This window comes from Pterocles gutturalis, unplaced genomic scaffold (genome assembly GCF_000699245.1).
Source record: "Pterocles gutturalis isolate BGI_N339 unplaced genomic scaffold, ASM69924v1 scaffold38187, whole genome shotgun sequence".
Lineage (NCBI taxonomy): Eukaryota > Metazoa > Chordata > Aves > Pterocliformes > Pteroclidae > Pterocles > Pterocles gutturalis.
Genome location: NW_010111514.1, coordinates 1 through 27,132, shown reverse-complemented (window position 1 = coordinate 27,132; position 27,132 = coordinate 1). Strand labels below are relative to the sequence as shown.

General features: G+C 37.0%; 1 protein-coding gene across 1 annotated transcript; it reads left to right on the top strand.

Moving 5' to 3' along the window:
* The first annotated feature begins 1,056 nt into the window (after positions 1-1,056).
* Positions 1,057-23,136, top strand: EPS15 (epidermal growth factor receptor pathway substrate 15). The gene is made up of 13 exons (XM_010073750.1): positions 1,057-1,373; positions 6,234-6,395; positions 6,992-7,189; positions 8,759-8,956; positions 9,503-9,580; positions 9,936-10,026; positions 11,412-11,447; positions 13,206-13,342; positions 14,972-15,041; positions 15,890-15,966; positions 16,473-16,635; positions 19,173-19,351; positions 21,247-23,136. The coding sequence occupies exons 1-13, from the start codon at positions 1,203-1,205 to the stop codon at positions 21,391-21,393; spliced, it is 1,707 nt and encodes a 568-aa protein (XP_010072052.1). The 5' UTR covers positions 1,057-1,202; the 3' UTR covers positions 21,394-23,136.
* The last annotated feature ends 3,996 nt before the right edge of the window (positions 23,137-27,132 follow it).

Genomic DNA, 27,132 nt, shown 5'->3' with positions numbered 1-27,132 from the left:
TCTTCCCTTTAGGCACAATCAGCAAGTTGCTCTTTAATCAGATACTGAGATAAATAATAGCAGAACATAATCTATAATAAGCATTTTTTGGAGCAAGTGTTCATTTGAGATCTGTGCTGGATTTTTTAAAATTTTCCATTGCATGTGGTTTAGCAGTTAACAAGAATTCCTCAGCTTGACTAAAGTGAACTTAAGAGTAGAGCTGCTTTATTTTGGAGACAGAAATGCTTCCTTCTGTGTTAGATGAGTAAACAGTAAGATTAATTAGTAAGTAAGAAAGATTAAACAATAAGTTTTTTACATTTATTACCGATCTGTTGCTATTAAAAGATGAAGTTACCTTGGTTTCAATATGTATCAGTAATATTTGATAGCTTTTCAGTATGGTATTCCATTTAGAAATGTTAGGTTTATCATTGTTCAATTTCCAACTTCTACTGTGTGTCCTAACTTATTAACAAAATCTTTATGAAACTAAATATACACAAGATAGTGTTAAAACTGTAAAGCTTAATTCTTTTTCTGCATCTGTGAAAGGAGGAAAGATTCCATATACTGCCTAGAGATAAACACTCATGATGTGTTTAAAATGGTAACACTCCTGAATTGTGTGCTGTTTTCTTTCCCTTTGTTAAAGCTATTGCTATGTCTGACTGCCAAGAATTTATTGATGATAATTCCCCTGTCATCAGTAGTCACTTTTAAACTTGAATAAATGTCTGTAGAGACAGACTTGATATGACACAGCAAATAACTACGTAGGGAGTCTCTGAGCAGATAGTGATGACAGCAAGCTAACCTTTCTTCTGGCTGAGCCTACCAGCAGATGTATCTGAAATCTGCTTGGCAAAGTCCAATAATCAGCTAGATTGGCCTGCTAGAAATATTTCCTAGCTGCTGTTAGCACAGGAATGACCGTGTTTGCAGGGGTTAATAGATGGAATCTGCTGCAATCCCTCCCACTTTTCCCAGCAGTTTTCATTAGACAAGTGCTCCATAGCAACAGTGAGATCACTGGAGACAGTATTTCATTGATTTCTCCCTCCCGCCCCCTTCCATTTTTGAGCCATTCTTATCACTGAAGTACAGTTGGGTGAAAAGAGGTTTTTTTTTTTTTATGCGGAAGACGTATGTGGGCTTCTGTCTTGTAAATAATTTGGAAAGCAGAGATCCCTTACATCTTTTGTGTTTGATGTTTCACTATGTATTTAAAGAGAGACGCAGGCTTAGGGGGCTGGATAACTGTACCTGCTGTAGCTGATGTTCTGAAGTATTCTTGCATTGTTTGCTGGTCTTCTAGGGAAAAGAATAATGTAGAGCAAGACCTGAAGGAGAAAGAAGATACCATCAAGCAGAGGACAAGTGAGGTCCAGGTAAATAAGACAAAATTATTGTTCGGACACCTGATATTGCACCATGTGGTGCTTTAATGGCAGTGGGTTTACTGAGTCTTTAGATCACGGCACTTATTCCATGAAAAGAAAAAAAATTGGTGGCTAAGAAAAAGTGTTCTTTGAAGTGTATTTTATATATGAATGTGGTTTGGTATAGGTGTGTATATTTATATAGGTGTGTGAGCTCCTAGGATATGAAACCTGCATGGAGTTTTAAATGAAAAATATTACAAAGGAATAGATTTCTTCTTCTACTTTTTTCTTTTTTTTTTTCTTTTTTTTTTTTGTTTAGCAAAGCTATCTAATGTATAATTAAAACTAAAGAAGACACTGCAGCACTGCAAATTAATAAACTTAAGTGGCCTGAATTAAAAGGGCTTGTATATGGAGCTGCTTCTTAGGAGTCGCAGTAATTACCAGCTTGGGAGGAATGTTGCCTTAAGTTAATTTTGTGTAGCATAAGTAAATTTTAAAAATAGTGTTTGATTTTTATTTAAAAGGATGACACTGAATTTCCAGAATATTGGAAAATTTAAATTTTACAAGTGTTTTACAGGGATTAAAAATTATACAGTCAGCATCAGTGTCCAGGATGCTAACAGGCTAGCTGAGCTCTGAATTAAAAGCTGCAAAGCAGTATTTCAATTAGATTTTAAGCTGCAAAAGCATCTGGAGTTGCTGCTTTAAGAAAAAACTTCAGTGTGATATGTGATCACTTACATTTATTTCTACATTTATTTTAGGAATTATTTTAAATAATTTTATTTGATTAAGAGCAAATAATGCAAGATTTCTGCATTTTTACTTTGTGTTGGGCAGAAAAAGAGACATTGTGTTACAACTGTTGTGAATTTTGTGCTTGGCTAGTTAATATCCTTAAAGCCTGGATGATAATTAATGGTCTGACCTTTCAGAAGATGATCGGATGCTGGCCTGTTAGTCACAATGGCAGCCCGATTTGAGGAATGCATGCAGAAGTTGCCCGTGTCTGTGGTTCTGTCCATGTGTGCAGTGGTTATTCCCCTCCCCACTGTGCAGATTGCCTTTTCACACTGTTAAAAATTCTTACGAGCATTCCTGGTTTTGCACACAGGATGATTTTGTTAGTGTGTTCTGGAATCTGTGGGTTCACGTGAAGGTTGAGTTCTCTGGTGCCTTTGCACAAGAGGTATATAGAGCCAAATAAAAACCTTACCTTTAATGTGACACTGTTAGTGTCATCTGCATATGTTTAGTGTTTGACAGTCAGCAGCATCACAGAATCAATTGGATCATTGTATCTAGAGCAGTAATGTTGGAAGCACTGTCTCAGATCTTTAACCTCTTGGTGATCACACAAGCTACTTGTCCCTTGTTAAATATAGAGCTACAGAGTTCTGACAGTCTGCAGGGGAGGAACAGTCTATTACTGGCTTGTCAAAAAAAAATGAGAAACCATCTGGATCAAACAGGAAATGGCTGCAGCATTTATTTAAGCTGGTGGCCCTTTATCTCTGGTCCCTTTCTTGCTCTTGAATGTTGGAGGACCCTCATGTTTCAGGAAACTTTCTAGAACTTCAGAGAATAGTAGTGACAGACTAAGGATATCTTTACATCATGCTTTTTTCTTCTGGTTTTTTTCTAATGGTGACATTTCTGAAGATGGTGTACAAAAACAGTGTGTTCTGATCTGCCGCCTTGCATCTAGCTTGTTTCATGGCATCGCACTGCAGGGTTTCTGATACCAGAATTACTTCCATGGACACAAATTACAATCTCAGATGTAGCCATGGTGTGTGATGGATCGGACTGGTTTGTATGGGAGGCGGGAAAGAATGACCATTTTTTTTCTTCTATAAGACAATTTATGTACTATGTAAATAGATGCTAAAAAGCAAAGGCAAAAAGAGTTGGAAGGAAAACATAGCATACAGATGGGTTTTGATGTGCTTATTGAAATATCAGCTCTTTAGAAACAAAGATTAAGGAGTGTTGTTTCTTGTGAAGTTATGGGCAAAGTAACAAAGATCAAGAAACTCCCAAGGCACAATTTCCTTAATTTACCCTGTGATTGGATTATCATTTTCCTATAAATACAGGAGCAATAAACTCTGATACGAAATGTTCCTCTTGGCAGTAGAGAACTTGGTTTTACAGAGTGAATGTGTAACTAAAACACTAGTTTTTGACGACATACCAAGTGGCACCTGAAAATGCCTTTACCTGGCTGTCCCCTTGCTCTCTCATCACCAGCCTGCTCCTCCAGACACAGATGTTGAAGGGTGGTGTGCCTCAGCAGCTAGACTGCCTCAAACAATGGGCTTCTGGCCACATTCACAAGACTCTCATTTTCCATTTAGCATTTCACACATATGGGCATGGTTTGTCTGCTAAGAGTCTGAAATAAGTGACGATTCACCTGGCTTTGCCAGCAATGACTGCACGTTCCCTAGAATTTTATGGACATGAAGGCAAAAGATCTATGTTTTGCTTTTCAGTGGAACACTGAAACTTTGTAAAGAAATTTTTAGAACAAATGCATATAACTCCTGAACAAAGCATAATATATGTTTGCATAAATTGGGGGAAAATATGTAGCTGCATGGGAGACCCTGCTTCAGATAAGAAGGGGGGGGGAAGTGAAACGTATTTTTGTGATGGCGGCCTTCCAAGTAGTCCAGAATATTTCTGGCCTTGTCTTCTAGCCTTTTGATCTCCTTTTTGGCCTGAATTTTCTTGATTGGATTTTCCCTATTCTTGGTTTGTTACAGTGCACCAGAACCATTAGAAAGTCAGTGAAGTTTAACTTTTCTGTGCTGTTTTAAGCTTAACAGTTTCTAGCACATGAATCGTTTGGTGACGTACAGGCTGGCAAGTTATTAAATCCATTGTCTATCTGTGGAAATACAGATCTCGAGACTTTCCTTGTCTATACTACATTAGCGTGGAGAATTATAATGATTGTAAATTGAATACAAGGATTACTTTTACCATAGAAATGCTAGTTTGTACCACCTCAAATATGTTAATGGTTTCCATGTACATGTGCTTGAACGTTAAAGATGCTTCTCTGCTGAGGGTGTTCTTTGAAATCAAAGCTTAATTGGAGCCTGGTTTACTTCATAAAGGTGTATCTTTGTGTGTTACTCACAGTTCTGTGTATCGTATCTAGTCTGACCTTTAATTTTGGAGTGGTGTTTTTTGGGGGATTTTCTGGGTTTTTTTCCTTTTCTCTTCTGGGAGCCATCAGGCTTGGTGAGGTCTCTCCAGTGCTTCTCTACTGCTGTGCCTAGGACAGACATTGGGCTTCAAGGAACAGTATCAAGAGTGGAAGTGATCTATATTTAGCTCGTGTGTCTGTGAATTTTTTCAGATGAAGGAGACTGAGATCTCTTTTTCTCCTGTTGCTTGTGTTGAATGTCAGCTGATAATTGCTTTTCAAAGCAACGCAAGGAATGAATGGATCAGGAGTGTCCCAATTATCCAAGTCAGCAGCTGCTGTCAGAGCTTTTTGTGTGCACACTGGTTTGTCTTTCATAGATTAGAAATAACCAGTAATTCACCTAGTCTGACTGCTGTACACCAGTTGCATGCCCTTTACTGAGCTTCACATTTGGTTTTGGCTTTTTGTTTGTTTTCGTAAAAGCGTCTGTGATGTTCCATTAGGTAGTCTTCCAGTTGTCTTGAGGTTACCTATTTCCCTAGCATCTGACTGCTGCACCATATGTGTTTCTATTTCTGTCTGGCTTTTTTGTCCTGATTATCTGGAGGTGTTGGCACAGGTGGATGAACTATCTCCCTCACCAAAAAAACCCACCCAGACAAAGCACCCTTAAAAAAGGACAGTGTGATCTTAGCTTAGAGCAGCACACAAATGTATGATCTCATCAGAAATTCAAATCGGTTTGCTTTCTGATCCTCCTTGATTTTCTTTTATCTCTATTCGCTTTTTCCTGTTGCTCATGATTCTTTCTTCAGTTAACACATTTTCTCAGAAAAGCTGCAGTCTTCTCTTTTCATCTAAAACTTTTCCTTCTGTATTAATCCGTTTTGATCTCCCTGTATTATCTCTTCCTCTTGACTTTGACGATTCTTTCTTTTTCCTAATTTCTTTACTTGACATTTTTTCAATGTTATCTCTGCAGGTTGTTGAAGTGTAACCATTCTTGTTGCTCAGAAATGACCTAATTATCATATGATGCTACTTAATGTACTTAGAACACAAGATACATACTTACTCCTGTTTCATAAGTCGAAGGGTGCCATATTGTTGTGTACAGAGTGTGCATTTCTTACCAGTGCTGTTACATGGAAAATAAGTCTTTGGCTGATTTTTGCACAATCAGAGGCAGGGAGGTTCTAGAAGGGAGTTCATTTGGGTTAATAATGCACTGGTTTGGTCCTTTACCATGTTGCTAAAACAAGTTCCTATTTTTGGCCACGTGATTTTGAAGGGGGAAGGAACAGAATAAAGAATTTCAATTATTAAAGAACTCAGTGAAAGATAATGCTAAAATATAGGAGAGGGGCAATGTAGCAGCCTGAATAAAGGTGACTTCTAAATTCAAAATGAAACCTTAACCTCCCTGGGAGTAGAAAAGTTAATCTCCGTGTTGATGCACAATCTTCAATATTTCGGTGCGATTCTTTGTACTAAAGAAAAAGCAAATAACATGATTATTTTTATGTTTTAGAAATAGAATTTGAGAATATTGCTTTTCTGACATTATAAATGCTAACTTGTGAAAGAGAATTTGTTGATACTTGGAAATCTGAGTTAGTACTGCAGTTTATACTGTGGAATTCACTAGTTTGGAGGAGAGAGGGAACAAATGCAAAGCTAATCTGTTTTATTTACAGGATCTACAAGATGAAGTAAAGCGGGAGAGCAGTAATCTGCAAAAGCTGCAAGCTCAGAAACAGGAAGCACAGGAAATCCTTAATGATCTTGATGAGCAGAAGGCCAAGTTGGAAGAGCAACTTAATGATATCAGGCAGAAGTGTGCAGAGGAGGCCCATTTGGTAAGGTCTAGTGGCTAAGGCCCCTGAAAGAGTAAATGCCTCATTTTGAAGAACTCAGCCTTACAGGTGTTGGGGCAGGAGAAAAAACTGTAATGAATAAACAGCCTGAGTGTCAAGATTTTGTGCCCAAGAAAGGATAGGAAATGCGTCACTCATTTCAGTGATCTCCTAATTTAGTATCAGCGTGTCAACAAATATACTGACATACACAAAAAGGTTAAGTGCAAATAATACAAAATTATAATGTAATATAAGAGTAATTAGAAGCACTGATTTCTGAGACTGATTTCTTAGCTGTTAAAAAAATCTTATGGTTATGTAGATTTTTTTGTAATATAAAGCTATAGTATTTCTTTAAGGTCTAAAATGATATTTTTAGTGTTGGAAATACCCATACTGGTCTGGAAACAGCTATAATACTGTGATCTTATTGAGACCAATAGGTAATTAACATTTCATTCAGGTATGATCTATGATCTGTGCAACAGCTATGAGTTTTTTACTTTTTCTGGTCATAAATAATAGTATTTGGATGTGTTTGGAGGTGGTGTGGGTTTTTTTTTAATTTGGCTTTGAAATATTTGTTCATGCTTTAGATTGCAATGCTGAAGGCTGAAATAACAAGTCAGGAATCAAAGATTTCAGCGTATGAAGATGAACTGACCAAAGCTCAAGAGGAGCTGAGTCGCCTGCAGCAAGAAACTGCAGAGCTTGAGCATTGCATAGAGTCTGGGCGAGCACAGCTGGGACCTCTTCAGCAACATCTGCAGGATTCACAACAGGAAATCAATTCAGTAAGGCAGTGTGAAAGACTAAAAAAAAAAATAAATTTTTAGCTGACAACCTTTAGTGTGGTTTTTCATAAGGGGAAGGCATTAGTTTCTTTTTCTTCACTGGTTACTCATGTCTTCAGTTGCTTACACGTGTTCTGTACTAGTAGTTGTTAGGATTCTTAGAGGCTGATTCAAGTTGCTCAAGATACTTTATGATTTTTCTCCAAGTTTTATTAATAAAAAGGGATTAATTTGTTAAACTTCATAAATAACTTAATGTAATGAATTAAAAATGGGCATCTGTCTAATATAAGAGCCAGAATCACGTTGTTATCAAGTTAAAAACAAAACAAAAAGCCTTCCTATTAACTTTGAACCCTAGAAGTTGCTGACTTTTGGGTTGGCCATTTCACAAAATTCATGTCTGTAACTTGTTAACAATTTTTTTTTTCTTAAGACTTCCACTGCTGCTTCTCATGCAAGAACGCTTTCTTCTGTTGAAAAGCCTTATAACATATTCATAGTTTTAAAATTTGGCTTTGGTGTTTAGAAACTGAGAAGTAAACGAATGGATTTTAGATGGCTTCATCACAAGTAGAGAGAAGGCTGTGCTATTTCAATATTAATGTACTATCAAGAGGTACTTGCAATGAACAAATTTGAAGATGATGATATAAGTGGTTATGCTTGACTGTACTACACACTTTTAATAGGTTTTATGTCAGTACTTTTTTATTGCTCTTGGCTCACAAATAATGAACAAAAGGTGCTTTGGCACTTTAGGCAAAATTATCTAATGGTTAGTCCGAGGTCAGTGTATTTGAAAGACACCTGGTGTTATTTTTGTTGCCACCTGACTTGTGACATGTGCAAGGCAATGAAAACACTATTAGTTGACTGACCTAACAGAAGTCAGTGGGATTTAGACACCTAAATATCTGAACTATGTTCATCTTTCTGCGTAATCTGCCAAATCCAATAATTCCTTCATAACTGGCAGGTTGGTTGTAAATGTTTGCTGTGAGGCACTGCGTTAAGCACATTGCTGAAATAATGGCGTGTGGATGTAACTGTCTGCTTAGGAAGATATACTGTGGATTTTGTAGCCTTCAAAAGTTACGTGGGAGAAGATAATGAGTTTGTAATTTTCCTTCTTGGAAGATGAGAATTCTGATAAAGCAACCTTTTTAATTTAGAGTTTAAGGCAATTGCAAATACATAATTTAAAAAAGAATGTATTAAAAAAAAAAAGAACCCCCAAAAAAACAAACCTGAAAGCTTTGCAACTCTTACGAGTTTGAGTAGAAACAAAGCAACAATTCTTGATGTTGACAGTGATGCAGTCTGCTTTCTTGGCAGGAGAAGGTTCTCAGGTCTGTCCTTCAACCACATGGCATCTCTTCTAAATCCAATTTTTGCTTATCTCTCAAATTTCACCCTTTGATTGAAAGAACATGGGTTTTACTATATTTGCTTTTGAAAATAAGATTTTCAGACATGTCACTTTTATCTTGTATTTAGAGGGGATAGTCGTATACTAGCTTCTGTATGCTGCCATACTGATGTGTATACATTTATTTCTGTTTACAGGTGCAGACAAAACTTCTTGAGCTGAAAGAATTGGAAAATAACCAGTTTAGTTGGCACTTTCAGCCACATAATACACTTGTTAATGGAACTGCGGATCACTCTAGTCTTAGCAACAGCAGCAGTGAAACTGCTAACCTTAATGAGAATGCTGAAAGGGAAAGTATAGCAGAAGATGAACAAATAAACAGTGTGTCTCCAGTGAGTAGTGTTTTGCCTGCTTGATCATGATGCAGTGCAGCTGTGAAGTTGGAATAAGTTAGGAATGTGTCAAGATTGTTTGTTTTTAAACACTTGCAACAGTGAAATTTTAGGGTGTTATGCTGAGGGACTATGTTTCAGCAATCTGAAAGCTGATAAGCAGAAAACGAAGCAATTTTAACGTGGCTGGAAAGTGGCAATAAAGATTTTTCTGTATTTGTTTCCAAAGCAAAATATCATAAATTGAATAGTAGAATTAACATTAAAGGAGAGCAGCTGCTTCTAGTCTGCTTGGAATAAGGAATAGTACAGAAAATCTAAAGCTGTCTTGCTTTAAATGTCCCTGCTTATGTCCCAATAGAGTCTTGATTTTTTTTTTTTAACTTTCACAAGATTTATGGAACATTTCAGTATGTTATATAATAAGTATGAACTTCTAGAAATAGCCTTTAGTACATTCTTTTAGCTATGTAAGACTTCACATGGTGTATATTGTGTAGTCTTCTATTTACTTATTTATAGTGAATTGTTTTTATCCTTATATAGGTCAGGAATAGTCCTGAAACAACAGCCTCTGTTGTGGAAGAAGAGAAAGAGACCCCAGCTGCAACTATTACCAAAAAAGTGAGTTTGTTCAGATTTGGGGGAGTAAAAAGTAAGTTTAAAAATCCTAGTTAAACTGTTTCAGGCTTGCATCATGTCACTTGTGTGATGGTCATAGAAGGACAGAGAAATAAAATTGTCACTTTTATTGTTTTTATTTAGAGTGTAATGTCATGAAAACGTTTCATTTCATATAGCAGGCAGGTTGTTGAGAAATATTTTGGAGCTCCATTGATTAATTATGTAGAATTCTAGTTATCTCTTTTTTTTCAGCTTTATGAAACTACTAAATGGTAACACAAGATGTCATAAGTGTTTCCCATCCTGCGTGTCTTAAAAATTTAATACCTTTCTCTGCTTCTTTGGCATTGCCCAGGAAGATCCGTTTGATGCTGAATCTCATTCATTGCCTGATCTAGTTTCTGAAGCCAACTTAGAGTTCTTCCAGTCTGACCCTTTTGTTGGCAGTAAGTAAACTCTTCTCTCTAAGTGCAGATTTGCAGAAACAGATCTTGTATGAACCCATCTCAGACTAATCTTCACCTTGGAACTGCTCTTTATGGAATAAAGGTGAAGGTGTTTGAGTGACAGGAGTGTGGAACCAGTAGTTTAAAAAAAATGGAAATGAGAGTTCCAGGGTGTTTCTCCTTCCTTTGTCCTGGACTTTGTGATTAGCTGTGAGAATTGCACCTTTCCCTCACCACTTTTTTTGAGTACCTCTTTTACCTCCCACCTCCCGCTAATTTGCATCACAGATCCACAAACAGATCGACCCAGGGTTCAGTGGGCTGTGGTGTGGGGAGGGTGGGGGTGGTTGAGAATGAATGGCTGTGGCCTACTTCTGGTGAGTTCAGCACTCAGAAAAAGGTAACGTGGAACTGCACCATCTGTTCGTCTTGTGGAAGTGCTATGCTTTATTTTAAGAATTTGCCACTTATGAATGCTGTTGCTCTGATTTTATTTTTTTTCTTTTATGTTGGAAAAAGTCATCTGTCTATATGGAGCCACTTGGAGAAGGGAAGTTAATTTGGATTAACTGCTGAAGCAGATGTTTTCAGCCACATTAATATGATTTTACATGCTTTCAGAATCAACGTGGTCTGATCAACTTATCTTGTGCTGCTTCAAAAGGAAAATAAGCTAAATTTGTTTAAGATCACTTGGCTTCTGAAAGAATGTCAGTGCAGATTTAATAATTTGAATGAATAAATTAAAGTAATTTAAAACAGCTTGAGTGTTTCTATGTAGATGTTGCTTTATTTTTGTTTATGTTGAAGTTGTCCTACTTATAGCACATAACAAGGCTTTTCTTTCAGAGGAGAAAGGTATGTCTGTTAGTAGCCAACCTTTTGGGCTTTGTGTGCTCAGTATGTTCAGGAGTAGATACCTACAGCTAAGCGACAGTACATCTGCATCTCTTAGTCATAGATGAGGGAGTACAACTGATGCAGTTGGGACCATGCATCCAGTACAGAAATTAACACTTAGGAGCTACCATCCATGGTGCCTGTGAGGATTAATCAAAACTGGGACTAAGCTTCTATCAGTGGTTAGCCTGGATAGTGTGGTGGTAAATACTGCGTAATGTGGGTGTTTACACACAACAGAAATGCATCGTTGAGATGGCTGCTTTTGTGTGTATGAGCTGCTCATGCTGGTAATGAGCTACTTGATTAATATTTGCTTTGTCTAATGACAGCTCTTGTTGTTCCACTGAAAATAGTGAGATTATTCCTCTGACTGAGAGTGGTTTAAATTCTATCTGTAGAAATGAGTTTGTATCCAAAAGACTTAAGCTGAGTATATGCTTGATGACAAGTAATTTTTATTTTTATTTTTTTTTAAAAAACAGGTGATCCCTTCAAAGATGACCCTTTTGGGAAAATTGGTAAGTGTTTGTTCTTCTAAATGATTCCTGTTGGAAGAGTATGTGGGGAAAAGTGGGGAAGTGTTGTTGCTTTCAGCGCAAAAAAGTGCTAATGACCCAAAAAAGCCACCATAGGATAGATAGATACATGGCAGTAGCAGCTGGCCACTTGTTCTAAAGCTTTTCAGAGAAGCTCATTGCCAGTGAACTTCTGTCTTGGTGTTGGGAAGTGTCTTTATTTGGGATTTAAGTATGTGAAGGTGGTGAGCAGAAGGCCACAAACTCCTGCTGCATGTTTTGTATACAGACTTTATAAAAGACTGTACTCTTTTAAAGGCTCTTAATTTACCATCTTTTTTGAGAACTAAATATCAAAAAAAGTGGGAAGTGGCTATGTAGATTGTATAGGCAACGTCATTGTGTTATTTGCTTATAACTCCTGAACGGAGTTACTGGTGACAGAAGAAGCAAAATGGCCACGTCTCGCTCCACTACAGTGGACGGTTGAGAGAAGTTTTTTGTGATTCCCCAAAAAGGAGCACCGGCTAGGTGGAGTCAGACAATGAGTCAAGGAACAATACAACACAATTTTATTTATCACAGCAACCGCAAAAGTATAATGAATCAACTTCTCAGAGTCAAGCACGAAGTGACACTTATCAATTATCACCAAATATCACTTATCCATTAAGCAAGCACCAAATAATGCTCAATCATCATTTGGAGACAAAAATTAGATAGAAGACAGAGTAAAAAAGAGTTGAAAGGTAAGAAAGAGGGGCAGAAAGAGACAGAGGGACATACACACACAAACGCAGAAAGAGAACATCACCAATCCCTCGTTCCAGCACGTGTCTTCTGTTCAGGTAGAAGTCTTTGTTTCAGGCAGAAACTCCTTGTGTGGGGTGGTGATGGGTCAACAAAAGAGTATGGTTTGGGCTTCACCTTATATACCCTTTGGTCTGGTCCGGGACCACCCCTGGGCGAGGGCGTGTGCCCTGATCCAGGTCACCTTCGGGTTGACCTTTGGGGGCACAACAGCCCTGCATCCAGGTTGGCTTTGGGAGGGGGGCAGCTTGTTCTCCACTGGGGAGACTACTCCAGCCCTGAGCACCCCTGCCCCACCTCAAGAGGAGAGCCTCAGAGTCACTCAGAACATTAACAACTCGATAATGGTCGTTCACAAAAGAGCTTTTCTTCCAACATGCTCTGTTCCAGCTGTTCCTAGACATGGTGGCACCTCTTCTTTAGAAATGTTCTATCCAAGCACTCCTGGTGGAGCCTCTTTAGAAAATGTTCTGCCCATTGTTTGAGACGTAAATGTGCATCATCCAGGAGGGGATGGGTAGGGGTCCAGGCTGTGACAGGCCAGTAGGAATGCTCTGGCAAAATAGTGTTGTGCACCAAGTGCTGAATAAGAAAGTTATCAATTGTGTTTGGGGAGTGAAGGAGAGGAGGGTAGGAGAGTTATGAGAAACATGAGGTTTTTTAAAAATGCTTCAGTTTTAGGGGGCTTGGTTGAAAAATCTATGTGCTCAGGTGATCCTGGAACTGAACCATTGATTGCCTCCAAAGTTTTTCATGATGTACAGAAAACGTTGGCTTGCATAATGTTTTGAATCACAGAATATAAATTATTCACAGATTAATTTCATACTTCAAAGATCCTTTGTCTTAAATGTGTCACCTTGCAAGATGAAAAAAGCAACATAACCTTTAGTTTTTAGGATATCAAGCTAAGTATATCTATCAGAAATGTTAATGACGTTTACTTTTTAGATCCCTTTGGTGGTGATCCCTTCAAAGGCTCAGATCCTTTTGCAGCTGACTGTTTTTTCAAACAATCCTCCACTGATCCTTTTGTGACTGCTGGCACTGATCCATTTAGCACGGCAGACAACAGTAATAATACCACAGTAAGTTTAACAGCATACCTTTTACTTTGTTCTATATATGATTTGGACAAAATAACCTGTTTTGTACATTTGGGCATGACCTGAAATGCTGATATTCAGAAATCATATAGGTAAAAGGTTACTTCTTACCCCATGGCTCTGTCTTGTCTTTGGTTTTTTTTTTTGTGTCCTATTTTCTAGAAATAGTGACAGATTAAATAGAAGTAAAAATAAAAACATTTTAAAAATGTTTCAGTGTGGAGCTTCATTGCTCCGCAGATAAGAAGATTTGAGAATAACGAACTAAGCTCTGTCGGTAGCTGGTGGATTTTACTAAATGTTGAAAGAAACCCAAGATTAATCTCACCAAGTTATGTTGAGACACTTGATTTTTGACTCCAAAGATTTTAGGATCAATAAGTATGTTCTATACCTTATCTGAAATCTGCTGTGGTATGGGGTTTCCCCTCTAAAAACTCAAGTTGTTCTATAGGGGTATGTTGTTTGGGTTTTCTTGTGGGTTTTTTAGTGAGTCATTGAAGCCCTCTCATAATGTGGAGATTGTTACTGAAGGTTCCTCTTTCAAGTGTACTTAAGTGTAAGTTTTAGCTGTTCGCATTATAACTGAGCAGTTATTGGTTAGTCTTGAGCCTATAATAAGGTTGAGTTGGGCATGAAAACTTGTCTGATGTAGGACAGAACTTGATGAAAATGAGGTTCTATTTAGGGTTGATGGACAAACACTGAATCTAAGAAGTTTAAATTCTTCATGTCATTCATGTTTGTCTCCATCCTTTGCCATCTCCTTTCCTTCTCAGTACTGCTTCTGTTCATGCCTCACTTCCAGTTTTGTGTGTAAATAAAATATGCACATACATATACAAAAATTAGATACATGTGGATTAGGATTAGGAAGCAAGTTAAGCGGCTGTAAAGTGTGCCTGAGGCGAGCCCACAACAACCAGGATAGTGAGAAATCACTGCACCTAATAGTGGTGTTCCTGTCCTCCCAGGTGGAGTGCACATCATGCAGATTTCAAGGTCATATTACACACCACAGCCTATACCTCCAACCTTAAAAATTAGTTTTCTACAATCTTCAATACTGACTCAGCACACTGTCCTTTGCCAAGTCTTAATATTCTAGTACAACCAATTCTTGGTCATATTACAGTCTGACAATAAGTACAGAAGAGAAAAAAAAAAACCACAAGGGTCAGAGCTGTGGTGTGGGATTAGCAGTTGATTGTTGAGGTCTTTATTTCTGAAGTTAAATTATGCATTCATTGTAAATGCTTTACCCCACCTTTGTGGTGTTGATATCTTGTAATTAGTGTATCTTCATGAAGGTGACTCTGGTTGTAGAAATCGGAGACCAAAATGAGTGGTAGATATTCTTAAATTTTGTGTTAGTGGTTACCGAGTACATTGCATGTATTGTACCTTTTTTTCCATTCTTTGAAAGTATGAATCGCTGTTTTGACGAGGAGCTTCTGTTAACAGACTTCTTTACTAATGCTGATGAAAGCTACCTCCAAAATATTTTATCTTAAAACTTTTACACTAAAATAAATCATGATTTTATTCTTAGAATGAGGAATCTTTTAAGCTGAAAAACAACTTTCCCTCCAAAGGAATTTTTTATTTTAGACAGAGATATCAAAGAAGAATGACCCTTTTGCTCCTGGTGGAACAACTGTTACTACATCAAATGATCCAGGTAAAAGTTGATTATACACATCAGACTTCTTGGGTTTTATTTTTATTTGCTTTTGGTTATTTTTGGTTTTAGTCTTTTATAACTGAATTTGTGATGGACCATTTTAAGGATTTCCTAAGTTTTCTGAATTTTCCTCGAAAGTATGACATAAACTGCAAGTTTGCAGGGGAGTATCTTCAGAGAACAAAGCTGTCTCATTATCTATAGTGCGTATCACTGAAGACCGATTCCACAAAAATGTTCCTCTGCCTTACCTAAATCTGGTAAAATATCCTGATCTAAGTGTTTGGGGTATTTGAATGGTTTGTACTGCTACCCATTAGGGTTGGTAAAAGATTTCTTGTTACTTTCTAAGTAACATACAAGATAGCTTTGTACCACAAGAAATGTGGGATAGAATTTAATCAAGAATTTTAACTGTTAACTCCTTTTTGTTTTGCTATGACCCTCTCATCTGAGGGCTAAAGATGTTTTAGGGAAGACTCTAATCTGTTTTCCCAAATTGCACTGACAAGTGGTAATCCAAAATGTGAAACCATGTGTGAGTAGTACAGTTATTCAATACTTTAAGTGGAATTTAACTTTTTTTAAATGTAGGAAACCAGAATACCTTCTTTTGAATTACTCCCCATTCAGGAGAATTACTGTCCTTAATCAGTAGTTGACAGAGTTTTTGTAAAAGCTACTTAATAACTTAAATAGAAGTGCCCACCACATAAAATATTTAATTTGAATTAGTGTATGCTGCAAAATATGTAACAATTGCTTTTTTGTTGTGGGACTTTTTTCTATCTCTTTCCTATTTAACTTTTAATTTAATTCTGTTTGCTTGATTTGTGTGTATTTAGCTACAGATCCCTTTGCCTCTCTGTTTGGAAATGAATCCTTTGGAAGTGGCTTTGCTGACTTCAGCACGCTGTCAAAGGTAATTTGAGGCTAGTGCCACTCATAGAAAATGCATGACACTCCGCAGTGACAAGGCATAGCTTACCCTCTCTACCAACAGTTTCATCACAGTTTTGCTGCTATTAAAATTCTCCTTGAGAAAGAGGTCTTTATAGCAAGTTGACCTGCAATCCCACTGCAAAGAATGCAATGTAGTCTTTCTGGCTGTGTAAGTGTTTTTGCTATATTTGAAGTGATATTATAATTATCTAAAAAAATTTGCAGAGTTTAACAGCAGAACTGTTACTTTTGCATGCGTGACTGTACTCAGCTTTCTATTGCTGTACACACTAGCCATTCCTGATTTTTCTTTATTTTCAGTCCACTGGAGTATGTGGATGATATGTTTAAAAACAAACAGAAGTATTTTATTTTTGTCTTAGTCCAAACTTTCAGTTCTAAATAAATATTGCATAATTGAAAAGAAAGGGAAAGTACATTAGAATTGCACTGAAAATGTGTATGTTGCTGTTTTCTTTGTTGAAGGCAAACAATGATGATCCCTTTAGTGCTTCCGCATCAGGTTCTGTCAACAACGTGATCATAACTAAAAACTTATTTGAGGAGCCACCAGCTAAAAATGAGGATGTTCCTCCTGCCTTGCCCCCTAAAACAGGAACTCCCACAAGGCCCTGTCCACCACCACCTGGTAAGAGCTGATACTGAGATGCTTTTAACAATTAGCTGCTTCAAGATTGGCTGTGGGACAATAACTATGAGGCGATGGTGAAGTGCCTGAGTTTAGAATGAATGAGCAAGATCTGAAACAAGTCTGTGCCTAATCTGTTGGTCATTTCCTCAGAGTTAAATTTTGCATGGTGTTTGGGATCGTGGTTTGTTTTTTTGAAGAGAGAAAGGATTTAGAAAACAGGAAGAAATAAGTTATTACAAGTATCTGCAAGAACATAGCATGGCTGCAAATTAAATGGTTACTAATGTGATACATTGTGAATCTTGCATTAAATTATGATTAAAGTGATAACTCAGTGTTTTAGCCATTGCAACACCTTTGGTTTTAATGCAAAATCAATTAAATAGGGTTAAATGACTGCCTTAGGTTTTCAGATTAACTTTTTCCAGGTGGCCTTGCCAGAGGTCTGTGGTAACAAACCTAGCCAATGCAGTAGGAATGAACCCAAATTTCCTGTGCTGTTTTCTCTTCAGTGATAGCTGAGTCCTCTGGTCTACTCCATGACAAAATCCACCCTGCTTTCCAGAAAAGGCCACGAAAAGGCCATGATTATCAAAGATAACAACACCTTCTTGTGGTTGCAACAAGCCCATGTTACAACATGTCCTCATTGTCCTCACTCCCAATTTTTTTTTTGTGTAGGTTGGAAAATATATTACTAGTACTCCTTCTTAAGTTTCTGTCCTTTGTTTTATTTATTTTAAAAACTACTGCATCATTTTTTCACTATTACACTATATCGATGAATCCTAAGGTGTTTTGAAAAACTGTGTAGAATGGAACTTAAATATGTATTCCTCTTTTTCCTCAAGGAGAACGCAGTAAATGTGGGATTATTAATACTAAAGTTGAAACTCAGCTGTTTAATTTCTAATGTTGATGTGAGATCTGGTTCATGAAAACAGCTGACAAGTGATGATAATTTGAATGGTTTGATAGTGTTTCCTGTTATGGTGGTCCTCACTTAAGGATTTTTGACTGACTTGTATAGGAGTGGCTATGACATGGTGTACAGATCCGCTTTTAGAACGTGAGCTGGTAGTGGTGGAGCAACAGCATCCTTATCAATGGATGTCTAGAAAAACGTGGCCTGTTTGATTTGCACATATTAAAAATGATACTGTGGATATCTTGATAACCATTCCCGATAAGTTATTTTCATCATGGGAATAAAAAATGGAGATACTTAAATGTATTTGTTTTTAATTATTCCCTTGGTCCAGTTCAAAGTAAGGGAATGCATTTTCAAAGAAATCCCCAAAAATCTTTTTCTTAATTCGTCACACTACTGGAAAATGTGCAAAAGGGCCGTTTGCTTGCCTCTGAAATCCTTCGTCTTTCTAGATACTGGTGAGCACCCTCATTTCATGACTTTTGGGCAGATTTGGAGATTGTATACTAAATATTCTTATACTTACTTCTAGGGAATTTTATTAATCCTTCCCATGTAGATGTTATTTGAAGCTGCTTGTCCCACATTATTCAAGAAGTAGACATATATTGTTTGCCAGTAATAGAACATCATCAGTGAGTGAGAGCTATCGTGGCAAGGTGTGCAAAGTGTCCAAATAATTCATGTATTCCCAAGGGGGTATTCTCTAAATCATTGCCAAATTAGAATCCCTTTTGGTCTGTGAAATAGTTTTTAGACTTACTTGCAAAATAATAAGCACTTAGGTTCAGTTCTGCAGTTCAAAATGGCAACTGAAGCAAGTTTTAAAATACAACCATTGTAAGTGTCGAACCACTTGCAGAACCCACTAGTTGAATTCAAGAAACCGCAATGAAACCTTTTCTGTAAGCAGTAACATATGGAGAGATTGGTGGGATGAAATTTGGCTCAACTGTTCTTGGAAGTATTTGGGTTAGTGTCCTCAAAGGTGTTGAAATGTGACTGGGGTTAAGCTGAAAAAAGAACGAGATAAGTGGGGGGCTTGTGTCTGATTCTGTTATATCTGCAGCCACTTAGACAAGGATTAACAAAATAGTTGATCCTGTGATCGCTTGTTGTACTCCTTCCTTCTGTTAGTTTAAAAACTACAGAAATTCCAGGTGTTAGCGTAGTGAGAGGACATGGTGTTTTGAAGACTTACAAATGTATTTCTGGTCTCTGAATGAAATGGTGTTAACTTGATCCAAGCAAATAATAAAAGAGCCTTGCTGGAATGATCGTGGACAATTGATAAGCAGAAGAAAAAAAATACTGTGCTGATGGAATAGGGGCTCAAAACTGTTAGAAATTCTCTTCCCAGAATAGTTAATTAGTACATAACTGTGTTCTAGAATCATTAACATACAGGTTTTTACCCTTTAAGAAACTATGGACCATACCCTCATTTTTTAAATTGGCAACCCTTCCTCTGAAGTCATTGCAGCTCCACTAGTTTACTAGAAGAGGTTGCATTCCAAGTAGCTTTTGAATTTGTTTTTTTTACTATTTTTGGCATGTTATTACCTGCTATCTTAAATTCATTTTAAATTCATTTTAATCTAAGGGAAAAGACCTATCAATCAAATAGACTCTTCAGATTCCTTTAAACCGAGCGATCCATTTCAGCCTTTCCCCACCCCAGACATTCCCAAAGAACAAGAAGCAGATCTATTCTGTGATCCATTTGCTCCCACCAGCATCAGTAAAGAGGCTGACCCCAACAATTTTGCAAACTTCAGTACTGTGAGTAAACACTTTTTACATTTGTTTCAGTATAATGACAGCTTTGAATTGTTCATACTGAAGTCTCAATCTAATTTAAAGTATTAAAACATATCCCATGTACAAAAGGGATATAGCTTCCAGTTAAAACAGTATTTACATTTGGTTTATAGCTGAGGCTGTCCTAAAACAAAATACTGCAAAATGTTGTAGTTAATGTTTAAATTGCATTGCTTTTCTGAGTTTTTTCATGGAGGCCTCCTAGCTTTTAGAAAACAGGACTTTCAAAATATCTGTGTTCTAGGGATTTATCCATTTTATTAGAGCATGCAGCAGATTTAAATTATATAACAAGCATACTGTTAACTGTCCAATTTAAAAAAAAAAACAAAACAAAAGGTGTGATTTTAATTTAGCTGTCACTGAACTGTTTGGTCCTCATTTCAATACTGACATGTTGATAAACAGCCTCATAACAGCGTATGTTACTGAAATATAGTTTGGTGGGTTTTGAATGGCTAGTAAATTTCAGACTTGTGTACAATGAAGTAAAAAGCAGTAAGTGTCTCTTTATAACCAGAATCCATTTCATAGAAGTCGTGGTGTCCAAGCAGTAGGAGCAAATCTAAAGGTTTGTGCATGCCTTTTTTTTTTCTCTTTTGAGCTTTTGCAAATAGGAGTTTTGAAAGGCATCGTCTCACTTTCAAGCGTGATACCTGTTAAATGCAATTTGCATTTACAGTCTCTTGATCATACTTTTTTATTTTTAGGCCTAATAAATTATGTGCTTGATTGAAGTAAACTGAGGATTGACAGGCTCTCAAAATTGACTTGCACTGGTTGATGTGTCTTGTAGCATGATAGTTTCTGAAATGCTGTTTTTCTTATCACTGTTACTAGTTAAAGGGACTGAGAAGCCAGTTTTTAGGAGAGAATGTGAAATGTGGAGGAGAAAGCAAAAATGTTCATTATATTTTTGAAGGAAAAGGTATTATTTTCTGGCTGCAATTACTAAAAGTACTAAGTGAACTATGGAGAAAAGTCAAGCTTTTCTACATTTATTCCCCAAACAAGCAGGTCAAAGCAGAAATGAGCTGGAATATATTATGATAACCCTTTCAGACTTAACACTGGGACATTCATGAAGACATGGGTTTCACCTGCCTCTTAGCTTTTCTGCATGCTGACTAGAAACAAACTTTAGCATAATAATTTGTATTTTATTTAAGATAATACCCTTAACTGTTTCTGATTTATAATCATTGTACCACAGTCATTTAATTCACATTCTGTTCACATCAATATACAGGGAAAGAACCTGTTCGGGTTTTTTTTTTCTTGTATCACACTGACCTTTCTCTGTATTACTACTAGGCTTCTAAATGTACAGTTACCTTATTATTTTGCTGCTTCTTGGCAGAAGTATTTTTAATCTGCACAATTAAAAATAGTCATTGTACAGCTAATTCTTGCAGTCACTGTTACCTGGAAAAATCATCCCTGGTGAAAGTAGGGTAAATCAGGATGTCCCACAGTGTGGGTAAGGGTGTGTTTTGCAAAATGTTCTCCTGATTTATTAAAAATTGTTCTTGTATAGACTGGTTTTTATCCAGAATAGTTTGAATTTAAATTATAGCACTTTCTGCTCTGTAACTTTTTTGAAACAATACTGAATTTTGAAACTTGGCATATTTCATAAAAGTACATCAATTGGATGGCTTCAGTGCAGTTGTTAATAGATAAACCTTGGACTAAGATAATTTCAAGTGTATTAAAATGAAAAAGCAAGTAGTATTCGAAGACTAGAATATATAAAATTTTTGAAAAACTGTAATTGTCCCTTAAACCAAGGTCTTGGACAGTATTAGGTATCATTATATTATTAATCTGGTTTATTTTGTCTTTTCAAAATGCAGTATTCTACTGAGGAAGACATGATTGAATGGGCTAAGAGGGAAAGTGAGAGAGAAGAGAAAGAAAGATTGGCAAGACTAAAACAGCAAGAGCAAGAAGACTTGGAACTGGCTATTGCACTCAGTAAATCTGAAATATCAGAAGCATGAAGTTTAGATTTTTGTCTTATGTCAACTGTTTTGTCCCTTTTCCTGAATACCTAACCTATTTAAATGTTAATCAGAAAATACATATATACAAGGAACTATGAAAAGTTTTAAATTTCTGGAAGTGGTGTGAATGTTTCTGCTAAATTAAATTCTTTTGGTTATTATTTGAATAACTGTTAAGTTTAGCATTCAATTTCTCTCAAGTTTTCAGGACAACAAAGTACTTTTCCCAGCTGTAAGCAAATTGGTTTAAAATGCAAATAGTGAGATTGTAGTTTGACTGTAATCTGTCAGCAGTTGGTAATTGAGCATAAAGTGAACAGAGCAGTTATTCTGCCATGGCTGACTGTCTCCCATTAAGCAGTTAGTCATTTGAAACCTTTTATCCTTCTAAAGAGATTTTAGTAATGCCAGAATTGAGGTGTGCTTTATTTTATATGTATGCATATAGATTTTTCTCTTCATTGAAGATTCTTGGTTTGGATTTGAAATAATAATCTTCATGGAGTCTGAAGTCAGAAAGAGTGTCTTTCTGAAACCTTTAATGCTTTTCTTGCATGGTCATAGGTTTTCGAGACAGACCTGTTTTGTTTTATAAAGCAATTGAGTTGAAGATTCATGTGCATTTGCTGTTGGCCAAGAAGACTGTCAAATTTTGAGACCCCACTGCTATTTGAGCCACTTTTGCCTGTGAAATATGCAGCTGAACTGGCAAGTTAATAAGTTCAATTTGAAATAGGATTGAGAATAGAAAGAAAAAATAGGTAGTCTGATTTTTATTTTTTTTAACCACATTTGTTTTCTGTATAATGTAATTTATTGAATGCCAACTGATAGTTGCACCTTAAACTGAATGATTTCTTTATGGTCACTGAGTCAGAGTAGGATTGATAGAATGTTAATGAAAATAACTTAATGAAAATAACTTATTGTTCATTTTGAAAGAACTCTATTCTGGAGAATCAGTTTCATTAAAATAATTCCAAAAAGAATAATCTTTTGCCCTATATAAGAAAAATGGATGGCAGCAGCATAAACATCAAGAGATTTTGTTGTTGTTGCACTTTTAACCTGTGGTATTTCTGTTGAGAAAATTGAAGTGTTTCAACGCACAGCACTGTGAGATGGAAGGGGATAACTCAGCCATGCTTCAGTATATTTAAGCTCTTCGCATTACCTATTAATGCTGCTGTTGCATGAGTTCGATGGTAGTTTTCAGTTTTTCAGGAAAAATTAGTAACCTGACTGGGATGGTTTTTCTTTTGCACTGGGAAATGAGCATTTAAACACCTGCTCAAAAAAAGTAACCTAAAATTTTGCAAGTATTAAGTTATCCATACATCTTTGTAATGAGTGTACACTAATCTTGCAAATCATATGCTTAACTGGATTACATAGTTTCTTATCTTTTGTTAAAAATGTATACTCAGTGGACCAACACAATATTATATGTATATATTATATATATATTCCTGCTTTCCTTTATGGAATTTAAAGTTTTGAGTCATTTGCTGTTACATTTCATGTTACTGACTCTGACTATAGTACTTTTACTCAGACTACCAACAAACCACTGCTGTGAGCTAAATGGCATTACTTTATGAAGTTTTAACTGTTTTTTTTTTTTAAAAAAAAAAACTTGTTCAGGTGGGATTAGCCTCTATTTATAGACTTCCCTTTTGTTTAAAAATTCTAACAATAGCCTGTAATTATGAAGAAATAAAGTTTAAGTACGTAAGTGTGAACTGTTTGCCTATTTTTTCAGAAGGGTGCTGTGAGCTGTAAAGCAACACATAAATGTAATGCTAACAATAGAAAGTGTTCAGATTGTAGTCTGATGGGAGTGGGTTAATTTTCAGATAAAAAAGTTGCCTGAATCTTGAGGTTAGCTGAAGTGCACATTAGTCCCAGCTGTCACTTGCTTCATTAGGAATTGTGGCAGCTTCAGAGAAAGCTTTGGCTATTGTTGTCCAAGGACTTGTGTTTGCACAAGGGTTACAGAACCCAAATGTTTACTATTCATCTGTGAAGATACGTAAGCATCCTCTACTGGCTGCTGTCAGCATATAGAATTTAAGAGATCTTTAGTTTGACCCAGCATATATGATTCTTCCAAATATGTCTGTCAGCATAATGTCTCCTTTATGTCAAGGTGTAGAGTGATTGATCAGAGGTTTAGGAGATCTAGGAGCCATTTATGTGTGTCTTTGATCCTGTTGTTACAGTCATGGTAGGTTTTAATATGCTCATCAAATCTCTGCCTATTTTCTTTTCCTGAGACATTAGCTGGATTAGGCACCGTAGTATCTTCATTAATTGTATCAGGTTCACACACATTCTTGAGGCTATCTGAAACCTTCTGCAGGCTTTTTTTCTTTTTTTTTTCTTTTTTCTTTTTTTTTTTTTTTAAGTCCCCTGTCAAGTTTCCCTCTTGGGTGTACTTTGCTTCCAATTGCGCTGATTCAACCCTCTCTCCCCTCCAAATTGTGTGCGGTCCATTTAATTCTTTCATCATGAATTTGAAGATGGTTGCTAATTATCTTGAATAATTTGATACCCTCTTTTCCCTGTGTTTCTCTGACTTCCTCTACTGCGAATTTCTGTCGTGTAAAAGTTTCTATTTCACTCAGAGAATACCATTGCACTCAAAAGATTGAAGAGATTATCTGATGTCTAGCAGATGAATTGGCCACTTGATAACTTGCATTGGAAATGTTATCTGAAGTCATTTAACTAGAAACTGTATTGGAAGAATGTACTGGGGAATTAATATTAAGTCTGTTACATCACTATGAAGTACTGACAAGGAATAAAATGGCAATAAAAGTGCTTACTGGAGGAACTGACATACCAGGTTGGCTTTAAGTGGAGTGCTCTAGAAAGCTGTCTGCTTCAGCACAGTGGACTTTGAGCCAGGAGACTTGATGTGACAGGGAATACTAACCCTTCTGCTTAATACTTAAAAGCCGTTGCGTTAGACCTCAGTATTGGACTTACTGGTTTCTTTGGTTTGCATGGTTTGCCATCCTTGGCCACCTGACGCAGCTGTATGTCACCTCTTCACACAAATAGCATCCGGCTGTGAGAACCATGTTGCCTACTGTTGTTTCCCCGCTAACTTCTCAACAGTCTCATTTAGCTACTTCAATTGGCTGTTTCAGAATTTGAATATTTAGCAAAATTATAACTTTAGTATTGGAATGTTTTAGTCATGCTTTAGCCTGAATCTTCAAAGTGATTGTGTGCATGGATGTGCAACCTCATGTTTTTGCAATATTGATAGAATGATATTTTTAGATGATAATGTTTTTAGATAATATAGAGAGTACAGGTTTAATTTATAAAAGGGTAGAATTGGAAAAGTAACATATCTGTTCAAAACATTGGCAACTGAAGCCTTCTCTTTATGGAATTCCATATTGTGTCAGTGAATCATCTTGAATTTAATTCCATTGGTACATGAAAGCTGGCTTTCAGATGCATCCTTTTTTTATAAGGGAAGAGGATCTGTTTGCCTTGTGCAATTATAAAACACAAAATAATGTCAGATTCAAAGCTGATAATCAACAGTTCGTACTGGAAATAGACATTATTTTTCCCAAATTTAAGATCTTTCTTGATGCAAGTTGGAAACTTATCCTTTTGGTAGGTAGAGTGGAGCTTTAGTTAACTAGTGAGTGTTACTGAACTCTTTGAACTCTCTGCAGAGTTGTGTTTCCAGGGAGCTCTAAGGCTAAAATGAAGAAAGCTGCTGTCGGCATTCATTGCAGAACTGTAACTCAGTACCCATGCAGGGAGGGAAGACAGCATAAAGTTAAGGAATTTCTTACGTGGAGAAAAGTCAGGGTGGGGGGAAAAAAAAAGGCAAAAATATTTTCCTCCTGTGCTTATAGACTGATAGATGAGTATGAGAATCCCTTGTTGTGGGTGTTTGTGAGAAGCTTCATAGTAAATTTTGGCCTATGTCTGTTATCCCAGAAAAGATGGGAAGGAGCTTGTAATTTGTCAGGTGACAAGCCATCAAGTCTAGGTCAGTAATATCCTGAAACAGAAGTAATTTTCATCCACAATCTGTTGAAAGAAACATGAATGACAAAATATATAAATAATACCAACTGCATTGCCCTTCCTTGCTCAAAATAGTTAAGAATTTCTGTTGTGATAAAACTGAGAAATCTAGAGCTGCTAGGACCTCAGATTTTAAACTGAAAACAACATGTTTTTAAAGCAGGTGATCAGGTAGCTAGCTGATAGAGGGGAAGAACACTGCATTGTTCGGATGTGTATTCAGCAGGTCAGGATGTTGTTTCTAGTTCTCTTGATGATTTATTAAATGATTTTGGACAAACCAGTTCTTGATGCTAATCTGTTTCCTGTTTTCTAGGTGACAATGGGTCTGATAGTGGGTTGTGTAATTGCTGCAATTTAGACAATCTTTTGCAAAATAAAAGGAATTTTATCCCATTTTACTTGTGTATATCCTATAGGTAGGAGAGATGTTATAAGGTGTTTTCTCTGTTAATGTGAGCAGCCAGTTGCACTCCAGGACTATAAAAATAACTGGAAATAGATTACAAATTTGATTAAGTGCTGCTTTGAACAAGGTATTTGCTTGAGGATTTAGCTTGCTGATAATGCAGAGTGCAATTCTTACCTTTGGCTTCAGAGGTCTGTCCGAGCTGGCACTGGACAGCAAGAGATCCTTGTAACATGTTCTGCAAACTGTCAGCTGTCTCGGTTTTGCATAAGACAGTGCCCAAGTCGATGAAAGGATTCATCCTGACTTATTCAGACTGATTTTCCTGTGTGGACAGATTCAATATTTATTCCATTGAGACTATGTAGCACTGAACTTACATTCAAAGCCAAAACGTCTTTAGGGTTGTTTTGCACAGAAAAATACGCTCTCGTCAGTTGTTTTAGCTTCTCTTCTCAAAACAGCTGCACCCGGTGCACTGGAGCAGGAGGCAGGCCTGCCGCCTACCTCTGCTTCTACACATCACGAACCACATTGTTGGTGTTCAGCTCATGAATTCTTTCTTTTTTTAACCTTATACGCCCACTGTTCCCATTAAAGTGCCCATTGTTTCTTTATGTCAACCACGTCCTTCTGTTTGTCCTGCCACTCCCTCTGCTATGTACACCTTGGCCTTCTTTCCTCCTGTTCATTTCCTTCCCCAGCCTCCTTTCCTTTGTTAATCTCTGCTTGTGGTCCCTTTTACTGTGAAGCTGCACCATTGGTATATGAAGGGCCAGAGTAAAGCCATTTTTTCAGTATAATATATTTGTAATGTCAATGGGTTTAGCTTTTTTTGACTCTATTTAAAATAACGTGTTCCTAAACTGCCAAGTTTGAAATGGAAGCCCTGGGAGGTGTTTCTCTGTTTGTACAATTCACTGTTTGGGGGCCAGAGGGTTACACCCAGGCAAACACTTTCTTGGCAGGAGGCTCTTACAACATGTCGTCTAATTTAAAACTCTGCTAAATATTTTTTTTCTCCTGCTTTTTGCCTCAAGAGGAATTAATGACCAATTCTACCACCTAATAATCACGCCTGCTTTCCCCTCAGCTGTTCCTGCGGCCTGCCTGGGCTTCCCCTCAGGTGCCTCCCCTCAGGTCTGAAACCCTCGTCCAAGGGTCCCCAGTCCCTCCCTAGAACCGAGTGAAATGTCCGGTTGCTGCTGTCTGCCCCTGTACTGCCCCGAGGGGCTCTGCTGGGGGCCCGGTCCGCCCCTCCC